This window comes from Haemaphysalis longicornis, unplaced genomic scaffold (genome assembly GCF_048455015.1).
Source record: "Haemaphysalis longicornis isolate Haplotype H1 unplaced genomic scaffold, Haemaphysalis longicornis Haplotype H1 scaffold_4, whole genome shotgun sequence".
NCBI lineage: Eukaryota > Metazoa > Arthropoda > Arachnida > Ixodida > Ixodidae > Haemaphysalis > Haemaphysalis longicornis.
Window position 1 is genome coordinate 119,622,808 of NW_027526361.1, and position 22,829 is coordinate 119,645,636.

The 22,829-nt window shown below is 46.1% G+C and overlaps 1 protein-coding gene across 2 annotated transcripts in view; it reads left to right on the forward strand.

Moving 5' to 3' along the window:
- The window catches only part of LOC144180531 (dermonecrotic toxin LhSicTox-alphaIA2biv-like), a 38,430-nt gene extending 17,657 nt beyond the window's left edge, over positions 1–20,773 (forward strand). The window contains exons 1-6 of one of the 2 annotated variants that reach the window (XM_077708861.1): positions 4,322–4,416; positions 5,010–5,340; positions 8,251–8,382; positions 9,832–9,954; positions 15,633–15,864; positions 20,265–20,773. In XM_077708861.1, coding sequence (XP_077564987.1) covers positions 4,348–4,416; positions 5,010–5,340; positions 8,251–8,382; positions 9,832–9,954; positions 15,633–15,864; positions 20,265–20,451 — 1,074 coding nt within the window. In that variant the 5' untranslated portion in view covers positions 4,322–4,347 and the 3' untranslated portion in view covers positions 20,452–20,773. Of the gene's footprint in view, positions 1–4,321; positions 4,417–5,009; positions 5,341–8,250; positions 8,383–9,831; positions 9,955–15,632; positions 15,865–20,264 lie in introns of those variants that run through there. The other variant, XM_077708862.1, reaches the window with a different exon arrangement.
- The last annotated feature ends 2,056 nt before the right edge of the window (positions 20,774–22,829 follow it).

The window sequence follows — 22,829 nt, forward strand, 5'->3', positions numbered from 1 at the left end:
CAAGCGTTTTTTACTCCTGCTCAGATAGCGCCAAAACTTTTCTGGTTGTGTACTTATGAAATTTGGCGAGGTGATAGTAAAATATTTCTTTCGGGATGAAGATAAACCGGCGGAAAGCAGTGTTTTAGGACTCTCAATGAGTTCAGCTGTGAGTGGTTTTGTTTTCCTGGCCTGTTTGAGCTTGCTGTTTAAATAAATGATATTCCTGTGTATCCAGGGACTAGCAAGGGTCCTTTGATTTTTCTACAAGGGAAATACATACGAATACAATCGAGGACAATTCTAGTAAATTCAAACCATAGTCAAACAGGATTTTCATCTGACACGTTATCGGCAAATGCCCGATACTCGTCTTAAATTCCCTAGTTGTAAGCACGGGCAGTCATTAATAACTTTCGCCTTGGGATTTGCATTTTTAGCACAGTTATTACGGAACAGGTAATAAAAACGGGCTTGTGGTGCGACATACTCTCTTCTATTGATACATCATGCTGTACTGTAGACTTGCTGATATAAACGAGATCCAGGATCATGCCACCATCACCGGACGGATGGGTGACCTTCTGTAATACTTGCTCCAAGTCGCACGCCATCATTATGTCAAAAGGTGGATTATTAGATGTTTGGGAGAGGTGGCCACCTGTCCAGTTTATTGTTGGCAATGTATCGCCCGCCATAATATACTTGCCGATGTTCGTCGCTGCCATACAATCTAAAAGCTACGTCAGAATGTTGGGTAGGAAGACGGTGGCCTGTATACTGCGAGAACTGTAAAGACATGGCCCCAACAAGGCATGATCAAAAAGAGGCTTTCCTGAGCGTCAATCTGTGGAAGCGGTGTGACTGAAAACAATCTTTTTAATATGACAGCAACTCCTCCACCTCCGGGCATCACCAGCATGACCTTGCTGATGGACCGATGGATTCGTAAGACCGGTGCAGTCGTCAGTACTAGCAATTAGTGAACTCTCAAGTCCTCGGCCGACCGGCTGAAGCAGCCCTCTCCCAACATGTAAACTGTGAGCTCCCACGTCAACACAGCGAGAAGCTGAGCTATCCGCCCTTAACGAAACCATAGCCGATTCGAAGGGTGCCCAGGGTCTGGAACAGAAGCTCGAGGAAACGACAGAGTGCACCCGTAAATATCATACGTCACCTCTCAAGCACGGCTGGCTGCGCGATGCCAGCTCTTATTGGGCTGCAAGTTGGAACCCAGTGGCTTGACGAGCACGTTCTGCTGCTGGCATAGCCACTCCTTTCAGCTTGTCAACTCTTGTTCTTGCGTGTCGAACCACATGCCTGTCGCGCCCTTGAGTCAAACTATTAAATTTTATGTTTTCCGTGGGATCCCACGTGTTGTGAGCGCTGGCACAGTCAAACGGACTGACCACGTCGTCCGCATCGATATCATCTGTGCCAGGGTGTGTGCCAGGCTCACAAAAATGACCAAAATGGCGATGGGTGCCGTCGGCAACGTCTCTCTATCAGCAAGCATTGTTGCACAGCCGACGGAGCGCCCGAATTGAAACTCTCGAAGGCGGAGCCGAGCCGAATGACTGCTGCGGGTTGGGCGTAGGCGTTTGCTACTGCGTAGAACCCGCGGTCATCTGAGCTGCTGTGATCATGCCTGAACTATGCAAAACCACCCGAACCACTCGTGCAAGGTGCTCCGCAGTCTTACCACCCGGTAAATACGAAATTGACAACACATCCCTTCGTATCATACTATCGTTCACAAGAGACTGGCGACTTCTGTGTAATATCTCTTGCCCTCATTTTGGACTGTCTTGACAACACGACAGCGGCAGTGGATAAATTTCAAGCTAAGGCGTTAAAAGTTGTTATATACAAACTACTTTCTGTCCGAAAAATTGGGTATTTTTTCTACGGGGCATCATCCCAGTACAAAAACAAGAAATATTTTGTAAATTTGTGCCCTCAAGAAAATGACTTCAGTTTATCGGCTCAGTAGAACTTTTTTGCAGCGCCAAAGGGAAAGAGCTTGCGATAGGGTTGGCGGCACTGTTACGCGATTGGCAGCCTGGACCAGTCTTCAGAGACGTTAACCAGAGAGAAATAATTACACCCCATCAGGTGCTTACGCGCGCGGAAAAGAACAATAGAGGTATATTCCTGCTCCAGAGACAAGAAAAATTTTTGAGGGAGAAAACGAGAACTCTCAAGAAGGTTTGAGTCGACAATTCCTTTGAAAGGTACGCCACCTTTCACCAAGTTGCCCCCACATCGCTAACAACTGTGAATGCTACGCTCACGTCTTACTCCGCCACCTGGACTTTCCAAGTTGCAAAGAAGGTTCCAACGATGAAAACTGCAGCCTCTTACTTGCACCAAGGCTCCATCTCTTACTTCATTTGTATAACCTGCATAAACATAGCGTTGCGGAAATCATTTCGGGGCACCAACAACTGATCATTTGCCGATGGCGCCTTTCCGAAATCCAGCATCAGCCAGCCGCGCTCGTTTAAATCAGCTAGCCGCGTGTTAATTCAAAATGCGCGCTGCAGCCGGTTACAACATAAGAACGGCAACGGAAGTTGCCACTGTACTTCCTCACCGCAGCGGGATGTTACTCCGCGCGGCGCAAGTAGTGCGTTTTGAACGCCGCAAGAGCCGTTTTAGTTATTTTTTGGATTTATAATGTTTATAAACCACTGCAGCGACGACAAACAAACACGTGAGGAAAGGCAGACGATACCACGACTTCATAGCAGTCTCCTTTCAAAACGCGCGCGCCCGTTGACATCGGGGTCCGTCGCTTAGGCGGAGTGATAGCGTACAGGAGCTATTGCCGTTCTTAACTTGCCCCCGAGTATACCTGCGGTGCCACAGCACTTCTCTGCTGCCGTGCAAGAGCACCGCCGTTGTAGTGAAAGGAACTTGAGACCTGCTGTTTGAGCCTGTGGTGGGTGCTCACTATAAAAATTATTTTCCGGCCTAAACGAAAAAGTATTCCCATTACACTTTGTGAACAAGTGGTCTTTGCAAACCCTTCGAAATGAGCCTCAGCCTGTATTCTTACTTGAAACGCCACAGAGCGCCATAACAGTCTGAACATGAGCAGCTTTCTTGTCTTTTGCTTAACTTTATTTCGAGTTTTTTCCTTGCACTACATTGCGTGCCATTTTTATTTAACTTTTGTTTTCTCTCTATTGCTGCTTTCCCGATTTCTCACATTCACTTCACTGCATTGTAATCATCCCCATCTGGCGTAGCAAGCACTGCCGCTAGCAGAGCTGACCTCTCCAGCCCACATTAAAGAGCTCTCTCTCTGTCTCTCTCTCTCGGAAATTTTTCGAAGTTGCGGTCTCTACCGCACTGAAACAACCCGCTTGCCAGCTGCCGTATTCTTTAACAGCGCAGCTGTTGAGAAAATCGTTTGTGTGTGGTGTGCGCAGTTAAAAATACTAAGAAAATGCCGAGCGATCACGCACGCGTGCGTCGAACGCCCATTCGTCCAGCTTAGCATACCCACTTTTGGAGATTGGCCAATATTGGCAAAAAAAAAAAAAGCTCCAGCCGCATGCCTCCAACGCACGTTCCTCAAGCCAAGCATACCCACTTAGGGAGATTGGCAAACATTGGCCACAAAAAAAGAACTCCAGCGTTTGCCGTGTTGTGGCAACACTTGCTCGGAACAATAAATACACGTCATAGTGTACGCCCGTCGTTCGTTCGGCCTCGTGTTGTCGTGCGCATTCGCTCTGTACCATATACATATAGGAGAGCCGTGAAAGTCAAAGCTGCTGTAGCTGATCATTGACTCCACATTGCCCGTCCGCGGATAGTTCACCCGGCCGAGGAAGAGGCCGCGCTTCGAGAGGCTTGGCGTGCATACGGTCCGCTAAAGACAATAAATCGCGCTTGCAGAGTGGCGTGTGAATATGTTGACCAATACGACCAGCTCACTCTGGCCTTCCTCAACATAGGGTCATTGAAATGCAATGCAGCCGATGTCAACCACGACAACACAAAGATATTAAACTCAACTTTGTGTCCGTCAATCATCGCCTACAACTGCTTCGCCATTAAAGTCTTGCGCGTGAGTTCAAGCTTCCCAGGGCGTTTTATCTGCGCTTACCATCAAGAATATACAAAAAGTACACAGCTGCAGTATCTCTAGAAAGAACCTAATAGCTGCAAAAAATGTGTGAAATCCGCTTTGAAACGCCGCTTTGCATCCCGGCAGAGCCTATATTCAAACGCGCTGGATACTGGCAATGCATTGTAGCAAGGAGAGATAGATAATACACTTTATTAAAGGAAGGAGTCAAGTGGTCGGTTTCTTCATTTCAGGACACCGTTGGAGCGTCCAGCCACCTCACACTGATGGATCAGCCAAACCTGACCTTCGGTGATGGAGCTGGCCAATCATCCCTCCCACTGGCAAACCGAGGGGTTAGAAATAAACGCGCTTCTTTTTCTTCCCCGTGGGAATATTTCACTGTGCTGTGTACATTACTTTATCTTTACAAATTTTTTTCGCAGCGTAGGTTTTTGCCACCATCGCGATTTTGGAATTGCTGCATGGGGCAGAAAAAAGTTTTTCGCCGAAAATCGACTAGGAGAACGAAAAGTGGAGGAAAATATACAACCGAAATATTTATGGTGTAATCTAATAATGGTCTAGTCAACTGTTTGGGACGTTTAGCGTATAATAACCCAGAGTGGAAGGGCATTGAATTTCTTGTAATGTATTGTTGCCTTTTCTAGAGACACTTCAATGTCCATTCATGGCCGTAGTAACTGTGCCAGCAAGTTTTTTTTTTTTTTTCTAAACAAATTTGTCACACGGAAAAAAATACAGCAAGTTACCTCGAAACACAGACAGAATAAAGCTTTTTTAAAACGCGTCTAGAATGTATACTCCCGCGGTCCGCATTTGAAACCATGGGGATTTGACATTAGGGAAAACCCGAGGGTTCGTGAAAATTTTGAAAAGAACCGAGGGTGTGTGCAGGACAAATCTAACTGTTGTTTTCTCTTTAAAGGAACTCGAGCCAGACCTGGGCTTCAAAAATGGCTTTGAGCAGGGTAGCCAAACGACACCCATTGACAAAGGAAGTGGCAGTCCGAAGAAAGTCTGCCAAGGTCATCCCCGGCGTCCTTTCTTTATCATTGGCCACATGGTTAACTCTATTAAAGAGGTGGACGAGTACTTGGAAAGGGGCTCAAACGCCCTCGAAGCTGATATTGAGTTCCACAGGAATGGCACTGTTCTGGGCACATACCACGGGTGGCCATGCGACTGCTTTCGGGGGTGCTTCTTTCGAGAGAAAATGGCCAACTTTCTCGAGCACGTTCGGGATGTCAGCAGCTTCCGTAAGTTGACTTCAGTCCTATCTGCCCTGGTACTGTTATTACAGCGATCATGCCGTGCGCTAGGTTATGACCGAAATTTCGCGCGTTTATCGGGTTGCGTCCACAAAAAATTGCACGCACTCGCTAAAGACCCATGTGCTCGCAACAGAGCCGGTGTGAAACAATCCGTAACTCTAAGTCTAATAGCGGTATCTCGAAATCATTTGTACCACAATTGGCCTCTAAGACCTGGTCTCGCATTAAGCCGAGTTTCGTGTGCAGTTGTAACAGTTACAGAATGCCCATCTGCACTCTTAATAAAAAAAGGTTGTAAAAGCGCAGTAAGGGCTGTATTTACCAACTCCTTACAAACCGTACTACCCCGCGGAACAGCACGTAGGCTGTGCTACTAGCAACTGCATGGTTCGCAAATTAATGAAGTGTAGAAAGCAGTGTGCACTAGATTAAGGTCGTGCTTATGACTAGGTTATGCATCGCCAGTTAGTAAACGCATGTAGCTAAGACGGATGTTATCACTAGGACTTTGCTAGTGAAGGTAGTCGTGCTTACTTCCTGCCTCAATTAGTAACCCCGACAAGTGCTGCATTTACTACCTCCAGTTACTACGTACCTGGTGTATACTGCGACAAGTAACTTGTTAGTCTTCCGTTAGTGAATGCCGCAACCTTTTTTTTTAGAGTGTGTTGTGCATGCATGGGCGTCTACGGAGGTAGTATAGTTACAGAAAACGGCTGTAACTCTTCTTTTATCCGAAGTATCTCAAAACAAACAATATGAAAATCAATTTTCAGTTAATTGAAATGGCATTTATTGGATCACTATAGTAAGTCGCCATACATTATGCACTATAATCGGTCTCTTAGATTTAAAGTCTCGGACTCACCGCGGGTAGTCCGCGGGTAGTCCAAGAATTCCCCAAATCTATAGGGATACATGGGAAAATCGAAGACCGGACTGCTTCTCGGGAGTCCCCGGTGAGTCCTAGACTGGAAATCGAAGAGCCACTCTAGCTCACCAATACAGCTCCGCCGATCTTCCACCTTCACAGCAGTGGAAGGGCTCTAAATTTTCTTCTGGTAACAAATGTTACTTTATACTAAAGTTAACGGGCAATAACTGAAAATATTGAGTAAACAGAACTCTACTCACTTCTTTTTGTTTTACATCGAGGGCATCTAGAATTTTAGAAAATACCATGGGCGTTCTGTTTTGAAATCTGGAACTGATATCCACAGCCTAAACAAATAGTTGACCTATCAAGAGGTAAATTCTTGGTATTTCTTATTCACTATGAAAGTAAGTCGAGTCCAGAAAATCAGGTGATATCGGGCAACCATTTCGCGAAATCAGAATGCGCAAGTATTTTTTTAAGTTACTCCGATCTTCCATATAGACTTGAGGCAATACCTGAAAGAATAGGCAAGAAAAAATACTGAGAGTTTTTTAATGCATACTGCTCGTATCTCACCCCATGCAAAAACATTTTTCCCTCCCCTTGATTTTTGCATACATTTTTTACAATGTAAAAGGTTTTCGAAATCGTACCTAGGGATAAACCATTGTTTTTTGTGGTTTTATGGAGACCATGGGCAAAACTGTGGCTACATTTAGTGTCAATATGAGGGAAAAGCTTCTACATTCCGGGTAATAACAGCCGCACCCGTGAGTAAAAGCTTACGCATGCGCTTACGCATGTAGTGACCCAGCACTTGGCGCCTCACTAACTGACTTGAACGACAAATCAGGTTAGCCCTACCGGCCACAGAGAGAATGACAGGAGTAACGCTTAGGGATAAGAAGCAAGCACCCCTTTTAGGAGAAGAAATTCCCTTTAAAGACGTCATCGCTCAAATAAAGGGAAGAAGTGTACCTGGGCTGGTCGTTTAAGGCAGAAAACGGACATCGGGTGGACCATCAGGATCACAGTAGCAACGGCGAGGAAAGCGACTACAAGTAGAGGCGGACCATTGCTCAATGTGGCGATGAAATCCGAAAATTTGATGGCAAAGAGTCAACTATGACATCGCAAAACAGGAATGGATTGCCAGCTGACATAAAAACCAGAAATCCAAAAGGTTAAATGTACAAGCCATTGCAGTCGTTTTAGTTGTATCGACCGGTCTTGTCTAGCTTTGGTTGCGTTCAAGCATTGTTTTGCCCCTTAGTCGGCAGACGGGTGATTCGACAGTCAGACAGAGAAACCATACTTGTCGCGGTTACGTAGCCCAAGAAAGGTTGTCCTCTCAATACTGCGCTTAACTTCTAAAAGTCGACTGAAGGGGGGAGGCTAGGACGATGGCACTGGCTCCCCTACCGTGCAGACGCAGAGCATGTCCTGTCTTTGTTCTTCTTTTCTTTGTATTTTATTTCTTCTCTGGCAATCCTCTTTCGTTCATGCTTTGAGCTCCTTGAACACCGTGTTGGGCGTGACATAATTGCGGAGTAGTGGTCAGGGCCATTCACTGTCACCACGCATACAGGGGTGTTATTTCCGTACTTTCCGTGGCTTTCTTTAAGTGTGTCAGGTAATGTTGGTGTCGGCATCGGTTCCAGTGGAATAGGCGTTTTGTTGTGAGAGGGTTAGTTTTGTAACAGGGCAGGCGCCAGGCATGGCTTAGGGTTTTTGTACTGAGGGGACACGTGCATAGCATTTTGAATTGTGTTCTACCATGCACGACAGTAAGGCTTAGAAAGTGCCAGCACGTCCATGAACGCGTGACTAAACAAGTGCTTCTTTTCACGCTTGACCCAAAGCAATCATTTACATTGTGCCCACAAGCGCCGAAAACACATCTACGCGAGCATCTCCTTTTTCATTACCGAACCTAACGGAGTGATGTGTATTGTGCCTACAAGTATGGACGACACATGCCCTCAATTTAATAGCAGATAACCCGTGTACTGTTGCAGCTTATTCCAGATACCGGGGGAAAATGCTACTTCTGCTTTTGGACTTAAAGACAGGCGGACTTCGAGACGATGTGAAGGTTAGAGCTGGAGTCACCCTTGCGCAGAACTTGATGGACCATCTCTGGAAACATGGTAAGTGGCGGTTATGTGTATATCTACACAACGTATGCCAGTGTGTCCAAGTGCTGAATAACACCTCTTTTTGTTCATTTAGTTTTAGGCTCCCCATTTTGGTCGGCACACCTTGATTTTCTAAAAATACGCTTCTTATTGCAGCATTTATTTATTTATTTTTATTCTTAGAGCATGCGAGCTCTAACAAGGTTTTAGTAACCATTTTGCTGTAGTTAAAAAATCTGGTTTAAGACAATATAAAAACACTTCGTGCTGAATTGTCGAGTATAGGTAACAATGTACACCTGGACACATTAAATGCGAACACGAAAAGATGAACCGCACCACGCAAAATTGCAAAATACGTTTCGTGGAGATCAAATGATGGCGCGCTATACGTATATTTGGGAAGTCATATTGCACAGATTTGTTTCTGTAATAAGGTCATGCTTGAGTTTGACCTGCATGTAAAAAAATCGTGCTATTGGCGTGTTAGTGTTCATATTTTTGTGATGGCGTTTAAGTTGTCCATGACTGAACATATAAGGTAATCCCTCGTTAACTCGAAGCCCTAAAATTCGCTGAAAATTTCCTGATAAGCGGAGTTTGAAGTTCAGCTAAATGCCAAACATTTGTGGCCAAATCACTGACATAACAGCTAGTGCTGGTAACTAAAGCTCCACTGCACAGGGGAGCTATTGTAATAAAAGCGAAATATTTTTCTTGGAAAAAACAAACTTTTATTATTACGGAAGAAAGAACTACGTTTTACTTGCCTGTTTCGCGTTCGCATTTGGTCCCAGAAAAGCGTTCTAGAGCTGCTCAATGCATGGCATCAATCGTTTGTCGCCACCGCTACATTATACTTTGTGACGAAGCCGGTGCAGCATGTTTCTTGTTTCTGCTGTTGTGCGCGTGCTCAGCTGCGTCGTCCATATTTACCTCAACGATGTATGTGTAGGACAGTATTTTGGTAACGGAGACGTCGGGCTGGTACAGCTTGTACTTGGTGTACATTTGCCGCTCAAGACCGTGTCGGGCGCGTAGTGGGAACTAAGCGCTTGAACGGAGACCTAATCAGTTGCCTGTAGCGGACTTTGCCTTGTTTCCCCCCTGCCATGATTTCCAGATGTACGTGGTCCCCCCAAAAAATGTTTCTATATAGAGATGGGAAGATGCGTAGCGCCTATGGGAAGTATAGGCAAGGCTAGAAAAAGTTTCGACTCAACTGATTTTTTTAGATATTCGATTTCGAGTGAACAGGGATTATTGTATTTGATGGACTATCAAGGATCGCAGACTCCCAGTTCAAGCCATTTCACGACCTCTGTCCCTTTATTTTGCCTCAATTATCCACAAATGAAGCTTATCCACAATTATCCACAAATGAAAATGAAACTTTCGGAGTGTTTAAGTGGCCTTACATAATTGTCATTTGCTCAATTTTATTTTGTCTTTGTTATTTAGTTGCTCACAAGGACCGGATCAATGTGATTATGTCGATTGGTTACGCCAGGGACAGAGACGTCATCAGAGGTGCCATCGCGTACTTTACACAGAAGGGAGACCCGCGCGTCCTGGAAAAACTAGGTGAGTAGCAATACGAGCGTCGCTGGGCTACCAAATACCTCTAGCATGCCAATGGTTCTCCCAATTCGAGATACCGTGACACTGATATGACACGTTCCTTAGAAGCAGTCACGATATCAGCGCTTTCCTCGATATTGGGGTAGTTTTTTGCCAAACAGAGCCCAATTAGATGGATGCAGATGGCACAGAATAGATGGCGACGAAAGATACAAAACATTGAACTGCATCTCGTACTTTTTTATCGTCGATTTCACGCCTTTGTAAAAATCAATAAAAGCCAACTCATCAACTCTTCTAACATTAAAGAAGGATTCGCCTTTTTAGCGTGTTGGTGACTGGGTTTTCGACATATTGAAACTAACCAAGAACGTTACCGACATCATCTTTGTCCTTGCAAAACTGACTGAAATTCGCAAATGCGCCAAGTCTGCCGAAAAATAGTAGGCGTTGGCACCCTATATGCCGTAACCGCCATTTTCGTATCAAAGCGTGTTTCGGCCGCAACTATACAATGCGGCGACGGTCTCGTTCGCAAACAGGGCACTCTACAAGTACATCCACTTGCAGGAGTGCGGCATTTAGGTTTGTGTGGCGTCTACTATTCCAAATGGAGCCTTCCTTCACAGAAACCTTCACAAGCAGGTTTGAACAGTAATTACCATTCGTCTGCACTAACGACAAAATCATCAATGCGCATGTAGAGGCGCCGAGTGAAGAACAAGCCGAAGACCTTACCTTGCTACAAAAAGGCTGCATGGTGCAAAAATTGCAAATAAAGGCTAGTTCCGCGCTTGTTAAATCTGATGAAATTACGAAACTTAAGCGTTCACAAGGGTTTTTCTTTTTCGTTTTTATTGACGAGTTCCCACAAAGGTATGCCATGATGACCTATATACATTTATTTACATGACCTTTGGTCATCATCTTTCCAAATCCCTTGCCGACACTTGAGAACACGCACGAGCACAGCACAACGTCACTTTCCTTTTAGATTCCGCAATACAGTTGGACACAACTGTCTCTCTATTTGTGCACTGTGTTCGCTGGGGTTTCGTTAGCGCGGACCTTTGCTCTTCGACGGTGCTAGCGTTCACGAGCGAGCACGCGCTGCCGCTGTACCCGTTCTGCGTCTGATGTTTCCGTAGCGCGTAATACCTGGCGTTGACTGGCGATTGATTGATTGATTGATTGATTGATTGATTGATTGATTGATTGATTGATTGATTGATTGATTGATTGATTGATTGATTGATTGATTGATTGATTGATTGATTGTGAGATTTAACGCACTGATGCTACACAGGCGATGAGGCTGCCGTAGTGGAGGGTGATGGATTAATTTTGACCACCTGGGGATATTTAATGTGCGTTGATTGATTGATTGATTGATTGATTGATTGATTGATTGATTGATTGATTGATTGATTGATTGATTGATTGATTGATTGATTGATTGATTGATTGATTGATTGATTGTGAGATTTAACGCACTGATGCTACACAGGCGATGAGGCTGCCGTAGTGGAGGGTGATGGATTAATTTTGACCACCTGGGGATATTTAATGCGCGCCGAAATCTTGAACACATGGGCGTTTTCGCTTTTCTCCTCCATCAGAAAAGCGGCCGCCGCGGCCGGGAATGGAACCCGCGTCCTTGGGCTCAGCAGGAGTTGAATGGCGAGCGCACTGGGACCTCATAACTGTTCAGCGTCCATGGCGGGAAAGGCCGTCCCTAGCGCGAACAAACCGATTCGCTCCTCGACGGCGCTGGCGTTCATGAGCAAGCGCGCGCTGAAGTTCTAGCCCTGCTGCATCCGCTGTTTCCGGAACGCGTACGGGCTGCTGTGTTGCCGACAAGTTTTGACCACAACGCCCCACACTGCGCCTGAAAAAGCCCTACATCGCCACAGACAACATTGTTGGTGGCCCTGCGCTAAAATTCCTATATTGCTTAAGGTGTATCAATTTAGTTGTAGTTTTTATTTGTGTTTCTTTTTGTTACTTTTTTGTAATTTTTATTCCTGAATATTTTGATACTTTTAGAGTGAAGCTCGATATGCTCAGGTTTCATAATATAGCGTGGACGGACAAATTCGCGTAGAGCGAATTTTTTTGTCTGCAGAGCTATTGTTTCGTGTTGCTTTCTTGTAGTAGTCCTGGGGTTGCGTTTCGACTGGTGTTTTTGCCGTCCATATACATGCACCTTGAATGGCGCCCGGAGCAACGTTCTCGCAGGTGTCTTTCCCCTTTAAGCACGCGCACATTACCGGTGGGCAATTTAAGCATGCACGGTGAGTTGACCTAGCGCGTGCAACCAGGCTTCACGCGCTCACCGATTCGAGACCATTTTGACAGTATGGTTACTAAAAACAGCTGTAACGCCGCCTGTTTAATCAAACCTATCCCGAAACACATCACAAAGTGATTAGCCCCTTAGAGCTAGGACGACTGTTACAGTAAGTACTCTGAGTTTCATTTAATTTTCATGATTACGTAGTTCACAGTGAACTCTTGTAAATTTGGGAAATGCTGTGTTGTCAATACATACGGTTCTTTACAAGGGAAACGGGCATTTCCATATTTGTCTGCTACAGAAAAAACGAGAGTACTTCTAAGATATTCTCAGTTAATTACTAGGAAATATGCTCAATCTCAAATCACAAACAACCGTAGTTTGTATCGTCCACCCCTTGGACAACGCCCAGCTACGCTGTTCATCCTTCTTCACCGAGTGAAGGACCCCTGAACTATCTGTTCATTTACCGTGGGCTTCCGCAGCAATAATCACCTCTATCTCATGCGGACGATGGGCAGATACGATTGAGTGATGTCACTGGAACTGCTATACATCGTTGATTTATTTTACACACCCTACCCATTGTAGATGTGAGTGGGGCACATGAGGAAATCAGAGCAAGAGCTGGTGAAATAACTGCGGCACAAAAAAAAACGCATACACGAAAAACACGTTGGCTGACATGTTACACTTATAATACAAAAATCCGCAAAATTTGGAACCCACACCAAAAGGCACAGCATAAACCAGGCATACCGGCACAAACAATAAACAACCTCACAATTAATCATGTGGTGTCATCGCCCCAAAAAAAGTCCGTTAATCCAGACGAAAAAGAGAAATGTCTGATATCATCCCAATGTCACGGGTAGGTGATTTTAAGCCTTGTGCGTATTGCGAAGGAATGAATAGGAGGAGGTATTCGTACGGGATTGTGTTAATGATGCTTGTTAGTGATCTATACGAGCAGGGCGGTACGCAGACATCGAAATAAGTTTGTTTTTAAGAGAGGCATGATTGTATACAGTAGACTCGCGATAATTCAAGCTTCTTATAATTCGTTTTTTCGGTTATTTCAAACAAAACTGCATTTTTTGGTTGGCCCGCTACCCTTTCAATGCATTTTGCAGCAGCTTAACTCAAACTCCGTTATCCGGTTAATTCGTACTTTTTTCGTGTCCATGTTGGAAAATGTGTACTGCTTTCCCGAAACGATTTGAAAATTTTCGTGCTTATATAATTATATCAGTCGAAAAATTAAACATACGCGCCTCAAGCCTTCAAGGTAACGAGCGTTAATAGTAAGCACACCTTTGAAACGATGCAAAAGTAATGTAGGCAGTGACGTTTTGCAACTTTCTAGCCTTATTTACCGTTTTCACGATGCGAATTAGACACCAAAACACCGAGGAGGCCTCAAAAAACGTCTAAATATGATTGTGTGCGTACCCTTGTCGAAGTGGTGAAAACCACAAGGGACACTGTTGCAAAAACAAAAAGAAAACGCACAATCACGCATTCGCGCGTCGGGTGTCGGCAAAAAACGGAAAGTGACGCGCACGACATTCGGCTTGTGAACCTTACGCCCCTGCTTTCTGTTTATTTTGTGCAGTCAGGGTATAAAAGCGCATAGAAAATAAAAAATGTGATTAAAATTAATTCCTCATCATAATATCTGCTGTCACCGTGCCCAAAGTCATGTATTTGAGTACTTTTGATATTTCAAACAAATTTGTAGGGTATCTTGGAGTTTTAATTATCGCGAGTCCACTGTATTTTGAAAAACACACTATGGCGAAAAACTTTCCGACGAACAGGTAAACAAGGTAAAGAGTGTAGACTTCATAGATGTTCTTTTCGCGTAACAGTCTTCCAAGTTTACTTTGGTGGGCGCTGTATTCTAGCTCGGTTCTGTCATCAGCTGTTCACAGCATAGATTGCACAGCCTAGCTGTGCGTGACTCTCTGGTGAGGTTTAGTGTCATTTGCCAGCAACACGCTCGTACAGGACAATGCACGAGAACACTTCAGCTTCCTAGACGGGCTTCCAGGCACACCAAAATGGGCACAATGCTGCCCAAACCCCAACAGCGAAGGCGCCCTCTTTACATGTCGAAACCTACAAGCCAGCCAGAGATCTTTCCTGGAACCAATTTCTGCCACAAAGCGTACTTTTAGCTGCGAGGCATAGGTCACAACCCCTAAAGCGCTTGAGTATTGGATAACATTGGTAAATCTATCAGGAACACGCCATCACTTCAGAGGTGCCTGTAAACCTTCCAAGAGGCCGAGCAGACCTTTGGACACAAACTCCAAAATGATGTTTCTCACTCTTTCGGTCTTAGTATGATGTGAGGTTGCGTGTGATCATCTATTCTTCTTGAGTTATGAGAGTAGGACCGTATGAGTATGTTAACGTCGCTACCAGCGGGCACAGCTTATTCAGCCATGAGCCCTTAAAAGCTTTTGTAATCATCACCGGCCCGAGTTGGTATGCTCGTGGGTTGGTGGGCTGACGTCGCAGTACACGGGAAGTGGTGACGCCTCGTTCTGCACCTACTACCATCATTGGCCAATCACCTTAAGTGGGTATTTGTGAATTGTGAGTGGGCGTGTTCGTGTCGCAGCCAAAGTGAAACGATGATGATTTACAGCGTTTTGTTTGCCTGTACAAGAATAAAAAAATTACACCATCTTCCCGAGGGGGACCTGAGGTGATACGAAGCATCGCAGAGTTCCAATCCAATTCAATCCAATCCAAGCCAAGCCAAGCCAAGCCAAGCCAAGCCAATCCAATCCAATCCAATGCCCCTCGCGAGAGAGTGTTCGTTATCGGATAGGAGAGGGGGTGAGCGGCGGAGAGCACAGCTGGCGCGGCGAGGAGTATGGGGGAGGGGCGGACGCCGACAACGCCGGATGGATGCAGGGACAAGGCGAGTGAATGAGATGCGTCGCATTCAAAACAGCCACCCAGGCGGGGTATGCATCGTTACGTCATAATTAGAAACGGAACATTACGTGTATTCAGATTATGATCGTAAGTTGTATTTGAGTTCACTTATTCTTTACTTTCCAAAACACGGGCTTTACTTAACTGGTTGAGTAAAGCCAGTGTTTGTGAAAGTTAACGACAATATGCCCTCGATTTTGGAAGATTTTTCCACACGACCACTTTAATAAATGTGCTAAGAATTTTATCCGTTTACTTGATTGATCGATTGATTGGTTGATTGATTGATAGATTGATTGGTCGATTTATTTATTGATTGATTGATTGATTGATTGATTGATTGATTGATTGATTGATTGATTGATTGATTGATTGATTGATTGATTGATTCGCATACTCACTATTATTAGTTGTCCCTCTGCGTTCTCCCCAGGCTTTGACGTTGGCATGAACGACCCACTGAACGTCATCAGCCGGATGTATAGGCGGCTTGGAATTCGGGGACACCGCTGGCAGGGTGATGGCCTGACCAACTGCATGCGCTTCATCATGCCTGTCGACAGGCTGGTCAAGGCCATTAGGTGGCGCAACACCGATAAGGGCTACATGGACAAGGTGTACCAATGGACCATCGATCTGCCGTACTTTATCAGGAAAAGCATCCGGTAAGGACTGCTAACGCAAAACTACGACGCCATGCTATCATGAAGAGATAATGATCCATATGAAACAATGCTTTATTACAACGACATTCTGTCTCCGAAATCTTGATTTGTTGCGAGTGTTTATAGTACGCAGCGCCTAAAGGAGCCGTGAAGACAAAACAAACGTTCGTGTTATTCGAAAGATTTCGTGTTTTATAGTGCCCCCAACGCTTGTCCGAATGCAAACGAAGCTTTATTCACTTTAAAATTAATTAATGTAAGTTAAAATTTTGATTTTCTCGCTAAATTGTGCGTTTTCGTTGTCTGCAATGACATCGCAGGGCCTTGTTTACCATTAGTGAACCTAGATGGCGGCACGACACTGCGGCAAGCCGTTGTTTGCCCTTGGTTTGTTTGTGAACATATTTGTAGCTGGCTTGTTTTTTTTCATAGAGACAATCGTTCCGTGAAACATGGGGCTCGCTCGACAAATACGGTCACGTAAGACATCGTCGCTTGCGTCAATTGGCCAGTGTCGTCTGAAACAACCCCAAAGCCCCGCAGTCCTGTTAAGCTAAACCAAGCATAGTGCGCGAACTACCAACAGCAGTACGCATCGGTACTTCTGTTTGCGTGTGCTTTCGTAACTTCCACTGTTTATCTCATCATTCTTAGGGCTTTACAAAGAATGCGCCCTAAATTTAGGCGCAAATAGCTCGTTCGGCAAGCTTGTAAGCTCCGCCTAATTTGCGTTTGCTTTTTCCGGCCTCCGCCAATCGCAGAGATGTCTGGTACGACATCGCAGGTTGTCTTGCGGGAAGTGAGCTAGCGGGTCGCGTGGCCATTCCCTTTTTTCATAATTACGTACCTTATTTGAGCGAAGTTTACGTTGAAAGTTGTGTCGGTATGGTTCTAACGAGGCAATCTTTTGAATGAACCAAACTTGTGTTTTCTTTTCATGGCTCTTTTAAGCGCCCGCCCCTGTGGTTTCACGGTGCCGTCGTCCCTCGTTTTAACCGAGCAAAAGAAGGGCACACTGAAGTCAAACGAGGTTGAACGGGGAGGAAAGCGGAAGAGGAAAGTAGCCACAAAGTGTGAGGGGGGAGGGCGTCATGCCTTGACGGCGCGTGGCATTCTCTCCGGCGGTGACGTGCTACGAGATAACCAACAGAACGAAGATGCCTCCGAGGATAGAGCGAACAGGAAAGTGGAGGATGAAAGTATGGCGAAATGGGCGAGACATGATCCCTCACGGCGACGCGCTACAAGACAACGCCGGAGTATATGGCCTACTTTCGCCAGTGTGTGGCGCACCTTTGCAATCCCTTCATCAGACGCCGCAGGTAGGCGCCGTCACTCAGAAGGCTGCACTTCGCCCTGCGTACAAATTACGCATTAGGGAGTATTGTAGCCGTCCGCCAAATTTTTCGCTTCTGCTGCAGGTCATAGTTTATAGAGAGAATGTTGTCCGGCTCATAAAGAATCATCGCCTAGAACGAAGCCATGCGTCTCACCGGCGTACTGTCTGAGTTACTAGGCAGAATTAACAGAGCTGTCGAACTTCATTAACAAAAGTAAACCGAACAACATTCGTGCGTATACATGGCAGTGATCGAGCGAACGCTGGAAATAGGAGTAAGTTATCTATCGCCAAAGGCAGAATGTACGCAGTCAGAGACTACCAGAGAGAGAGAGAGAGAGAGAGAGAGAGAGAGAGAGAGAGAGAGAGAGAGAGAGAGAGAGAGAGAACGCCTTTAATGAAAGCTGAAGAGAGAGACGAGCAGGGTAACACTACCCACAATATGGACGAGTAAACAACAGTAACAGTACGCTTCTACGTCAGGGTATGCGCCAGCAACTTCAGACGAGGGGAAACTACTCAGCGTACATGCTAAGCTTACAATGTCTGACTAGTATCTAAAGAGGACGTGGAAACGTCTGTCAAGCGCATGAAAAGAGGACACGCTGCAGCTGACGACGGCTTAGCCGTAGGGCTTATGCTGCTGGAAAAACTTCCTGCATGACGGAAATCACAACTTGTTTTATTTTGAGAGTATTAGCCTTTGCTAACTCATTCAACTATATTTTAGCGGCGAAGGACATTTTCCTAACCGAAAAAACGCAACCAATTTTTTAGCACACAAATTTCGGGCTACAGTGACGTAGAATGGGTAGAAGCAACGTAATTTGGGATAGCACTCAAACATACTTTTGATTCCAAAAGGTTCATGGTTTGGGCCTGTTGGTAATGCATAATGGGAACTTAAAGGGCAAATTAGACACAGACAAAGTCCTGTTGCCTTCTTTCTTTGTCTGTGTTTAATTAGCGCTTTCAGTTTCCATTAAACTTTTGAGTATGAAAACTGCGCGTTGGCACTCAAGTGGTACCATAAAACGGAAGCAGGTGCCTCACTACAGCCGGTGAGTTATGTTTCTTGGCGATGGCGTAGCTCAGCAGCCGTCAATCTCAAAAACAAGATTCTGTGGCGCCATGGAGAAGCCGCCGCAAAATGTGTGCTCTGTCACCACTGCTGCACCTTTTCCGTTTATTTAAAGTTCGCGCTAAATTCGCTAGTATTGTTATCCGGAAAAATCAGTCCTTCTAACGATCCAGCCTTGTATTTTGTTTTCATGGCCCCATTACGGACTCTAAAAGTGCCACTAGCCTAGAAAAACGCCAACGTAATTTTGATACAGAAGAAGGGAGATACCAAAGACCTTAAGAATTATAGACACATCAACCTACTCTAAGTTGTATACAAGCTGTTTGTTAAAGTATTAGTTAATGGCATACGTTACAGCCTAAATTCCCCAAAACCAAGACAGGAGGATGGTTTAGGAAAGTATACTGAAAATTGGATCGCATTCATATGGTCAATCAAGAAACAGAAAAATCTGCAGCGCACACTAAATCCCTTTACATGGCATTTATAGACTATAAAAAGCGTTTGATTCATTAGACACCGCAGACGTGTTAAAAGCGGTAACGACCAATTAATAGAGGTGACGTACAGTGCTCAGCGATTGAAACGCGATACTCGGAGCGCGTGGCTGCCGGTGCTTGTTGCGCCACCGGTGAGCGCTTGTGAAAGCGAGCTGACGCATTGTGGTATACGGTGAGGGTGAGAGCGTTCGTGACGCAGGCTGACTGCATCCGGGAGACAGCCCTTCAGTGTGCGGTTCTTGGCGGCGCCATAGGGGTGCTACGTGCCATGGCTTCAAAACGCTGCGCCTGCGTGCCGCGCCGCGCCCCGCGAAGCTGGGTGAGCTGGCACCGCGCGCGTTATGAAGAAGTTGAATGCGCATTTATCGCGATGGGTTATCGTGGCGCGCACGGCACGCAGGCGCAGCGTTTTGAAGCCATGGCATGTAGCACCCCTATGGCGCCGCCAAGAACCACACACTCAAGGGCTGTCTCCCGGATGCAGTCAGCCTGCGTCACGAACGCTCTCACCCTCACCGTATACCACAATGCGTCAGCTCGCTTTCACAAGCGCTCACCGGTGGCGCAACAAGCACCGGCAGCCACGCGCTCCGAGTATCGCGTTTCAATCGCTGAGCACTGTACATACAACTCCTAGACGACGTATACGAGGGATATGCGAGCCGGATAGCCCTTCATGAGCCGAGAAAAAGCTCCCGATTCGGAAGGGACTGCGACAGGGAGGTAACATCTCACAAAAAATTGTTCGCTGCATGTCTGAAGGCGGTATTTAGGGAGCTTGACTGGGAAAATGCAGTGTTGCGGATAAACAGACTACACTTCAACTATTTGAGGTTTGCAAACCACATAGTCTTGCTGTTAATCTGTAGAACTGCACAGAGTGATTTAAGAACAACAATCGGATAGCTTCGTCGTGGGGCTAAAAATAAATATAAATTAATCTAAAGTAATGATAGACATGCTCAATACGCCATGTTGATCATTGGTAACGAAACACTAGAACGAGTAGAAGAGCGTGGCTATTTGGACAGGTGGTCAGTGCTGATCCCAACCACGAGAAAGAAATCTGACGCAGAATAGGAATGGGCTAGGGTGCATTTGGCAAGCACTCAGAAATAATGATAACTTAGCTACCTCTATCCATGAAAAGTAGTACACAACTTACGCGTACTGCTGGTGATATCGTATGGGGAGGAAATTGTGCGCCTTACTAAGAAACTGGAAGGCAAACCAAAGTGGGCCCAACGGGCCATGGAGCTAATATTGATAGTAGTGACAGTTAGGGACAGCAAACAAGCGCCGTGGATCTTTCTGTTGCGATGCAGGAAAGCGTTGGGGTCGTTTAGAGGTGTATCGTTGCTGCAAATAAAATGATGATCCGCGCTGCGTTTTTGCCGTGTACCATTCAGACGCAGATACGCATGAACCCTGGCAAAAATCAGCAAGTCCCTAAATATAAGGTCCATTTATTTCGCAGGCATGGTGTCGACGGCATCATCACCAACCGGCCAGAGAACGTGCGGAAAGTGGTGGAAAGCGCGATGTTTCGAAACAGGGTCAAGGTTGCTGACGCCAGCGACAGTCCCTGGACCAGGTTCCATGAGCGCTCGGGAGATGAGCAAGAGGACACAGACAATTCCCCCATGATGTTGGGAGCAGAGTGATGCTTACTTACCCACTGCTAAGAGTTCGCTAAAGTGTCAAGTGTGTGCGTTGTATACGCGTATTACCCCGAACTTTGTCGCCAGTCGTCCACGCAAGCGGGGAACGCTTTCGAGCATCCACGATCCGCGAAATGACAATCAGCCTCTACAGCAGTTCCGCGGCAGAAAGCAAAGCAGGTGTAATTAGACTCTGCTGAAGTGGTCTCTGTCGTGTGCTACATAGCTTGTGCGAGTAAAGCCTCCCCCGCGGCGCTGTTATTTTCTGGCCGTGGAGCACTGATGGCGCCTTTACGTGCACGCTCATTTCCTGATGAATACTAAATGTTACGGGACTGGGAATTCATTCCTTGTGTCAATAAATTATTTCGATGCAGACAATCTTCTCCGTTCGATATGAACTTCATCACTCCTTTCTTACTGAGAACAGGGAAAGAATACGCCGGTGTATACACATCTCGGTCGACCCAGGAGTGCAATGTGAAATGGGAAATGTGGCAAAACCGGCACTTGGGGTGTTGCCTGGATTCCAACGTGAATCGGATATGGTGTAGAGTACGCAACATTTAGGATTGATTTCAAATGGGTAAGAAAGTCCTTCACATAATTTCATGTGCGCTCACCCCAGTCGAGCTAAGTGAGGTTAGAAAGTACCGTTTGGTGATTGACATTGCCGAATGCACATTCCAGGTCTAGGGCTAGGGTGGCTTTTGGTATGCGACATTTTGCGGGAATCAAGATATCTTCTTTAGGTTTGACTAGTATATCCTGTGTTGACACGTTTGCACGGAATCCAGACATTGTATCTCGTATTTTTTATTTCCCCGATGCTAAGGTTGGAGCCGTACTTACAAAAACTGGTCTAGGATTTTGCCCGCACGGGTTGTTAGAGAGATCGGGCGGAGATTTTTGAACTTCGGGTTCCCACCCGGCTTAGGAATGAAGCGAACCTCGGCCGTCTTTCTTTCGTATGGAAGACTCCATGTGCTCCAGAAGTTGAGACAACTGCAGAGGTAATAATGGAAGGGACGTCAGGAATTTCTGGAGCATTGTTCGTGAATTGATCTCTGCCAGACGCCGTGTTTGATCTCACTCGAGCCGGAGCTTCCTTGACCTCGTAGACTTCTTTGACTTCATCTTGCTTAAAGTGGGGCGCCATTGTATATCTGGGAAGGCCAGCGTTAGGTTCTCCGCAGAGTAACGGTTGTTCAACGCTTGAAATATTCACTTCGTGCTCCATGGAATGGATGCATTATGGTTGTGTTGCCGTTTCCTTAAGAAGGTGCGCTGCTAAGAATATATGGGGAGTTAACTAAGGTGAGCAAACAACCCCGCCGAATTTAGAGGGCACCGGTGACGAGGGGGTTCTCGTCTGATGTGCGGCTTTCGCCGGCGAGAGCGGTAAAAATGAGACAGAGCCTTGAATGAACCAACAACGGAGACTTACATTTGAACAGGCAAAATACTATACAAGCACGAGTACATGAAACGTTACAGAGAGGTAACTTAGAAACGAATAGAGTGGGAGAGTTCAAAGTTGGACAAAATGATACAATCAAGGAGTGTTAACAACAAATACTACATGGAAGAAAAGTTAACTAAAATAAATACAGCCTCATTCATATGAGAGACAAACTCGTACAATAGTCACCGACCGGGCCAGACGATGCACCGCTGACGGAGACGATTCGGCTGCCTATGAAGCGATACTTCGACGTTGGCCAGGCCGTCCGATCCCGATCACGGCGATTAAATAACGGCGAGTACGTTGGAGTACGTTGGAGGGAGAAAGCACAACACAAAACGCACCCGCCGCCGTCGAGCGCACTACTTCTCTCGAAGCTTCGATGAAAGCTGAGTGGCAGGGTGTTTTTTTTTTTTTTGTAAGCGAAGCTTTACTGAACTTTTAAGCAAAGCTTTACTTCTTCCGTCAAGAGGTTTCGCGGAGGATGCGCAAGTTAATCTTTTGACTCGAGACAGGCCCTTCACCACCCCCCTCTCCCCCACCATTCCCCAGCGACACACCTCTCGAAGCGCATCGTGCGATTCGCCGGGCCCGCTTTCGACCCCGCGCACAACGCCTCGTTTTCGGTCGTTCTGTGCATCGGAGCGGCGGCCGCCGCCGCGGTAGCGGCCGATCAGCTACTTGGCAGTCGACCACCCGCGCAGCCTTTCATGCATGCGCCACTTGGTCGTCTCGGGCTACATGACTCATCTTGCGCCAGGCGAAGAGGAACGGCGCGTTCGCCATGAATGAACGCCGCGTTCGCTGCGTTCGTTCCAGCGAACGCTGCCGGGCCTCCTTCTGTGAGCGTTGCACGGGATTCAACGGCTTTGAGCCATGGTCGAAATACAGCTGCATCAAAGGTTAACCAAGTGAA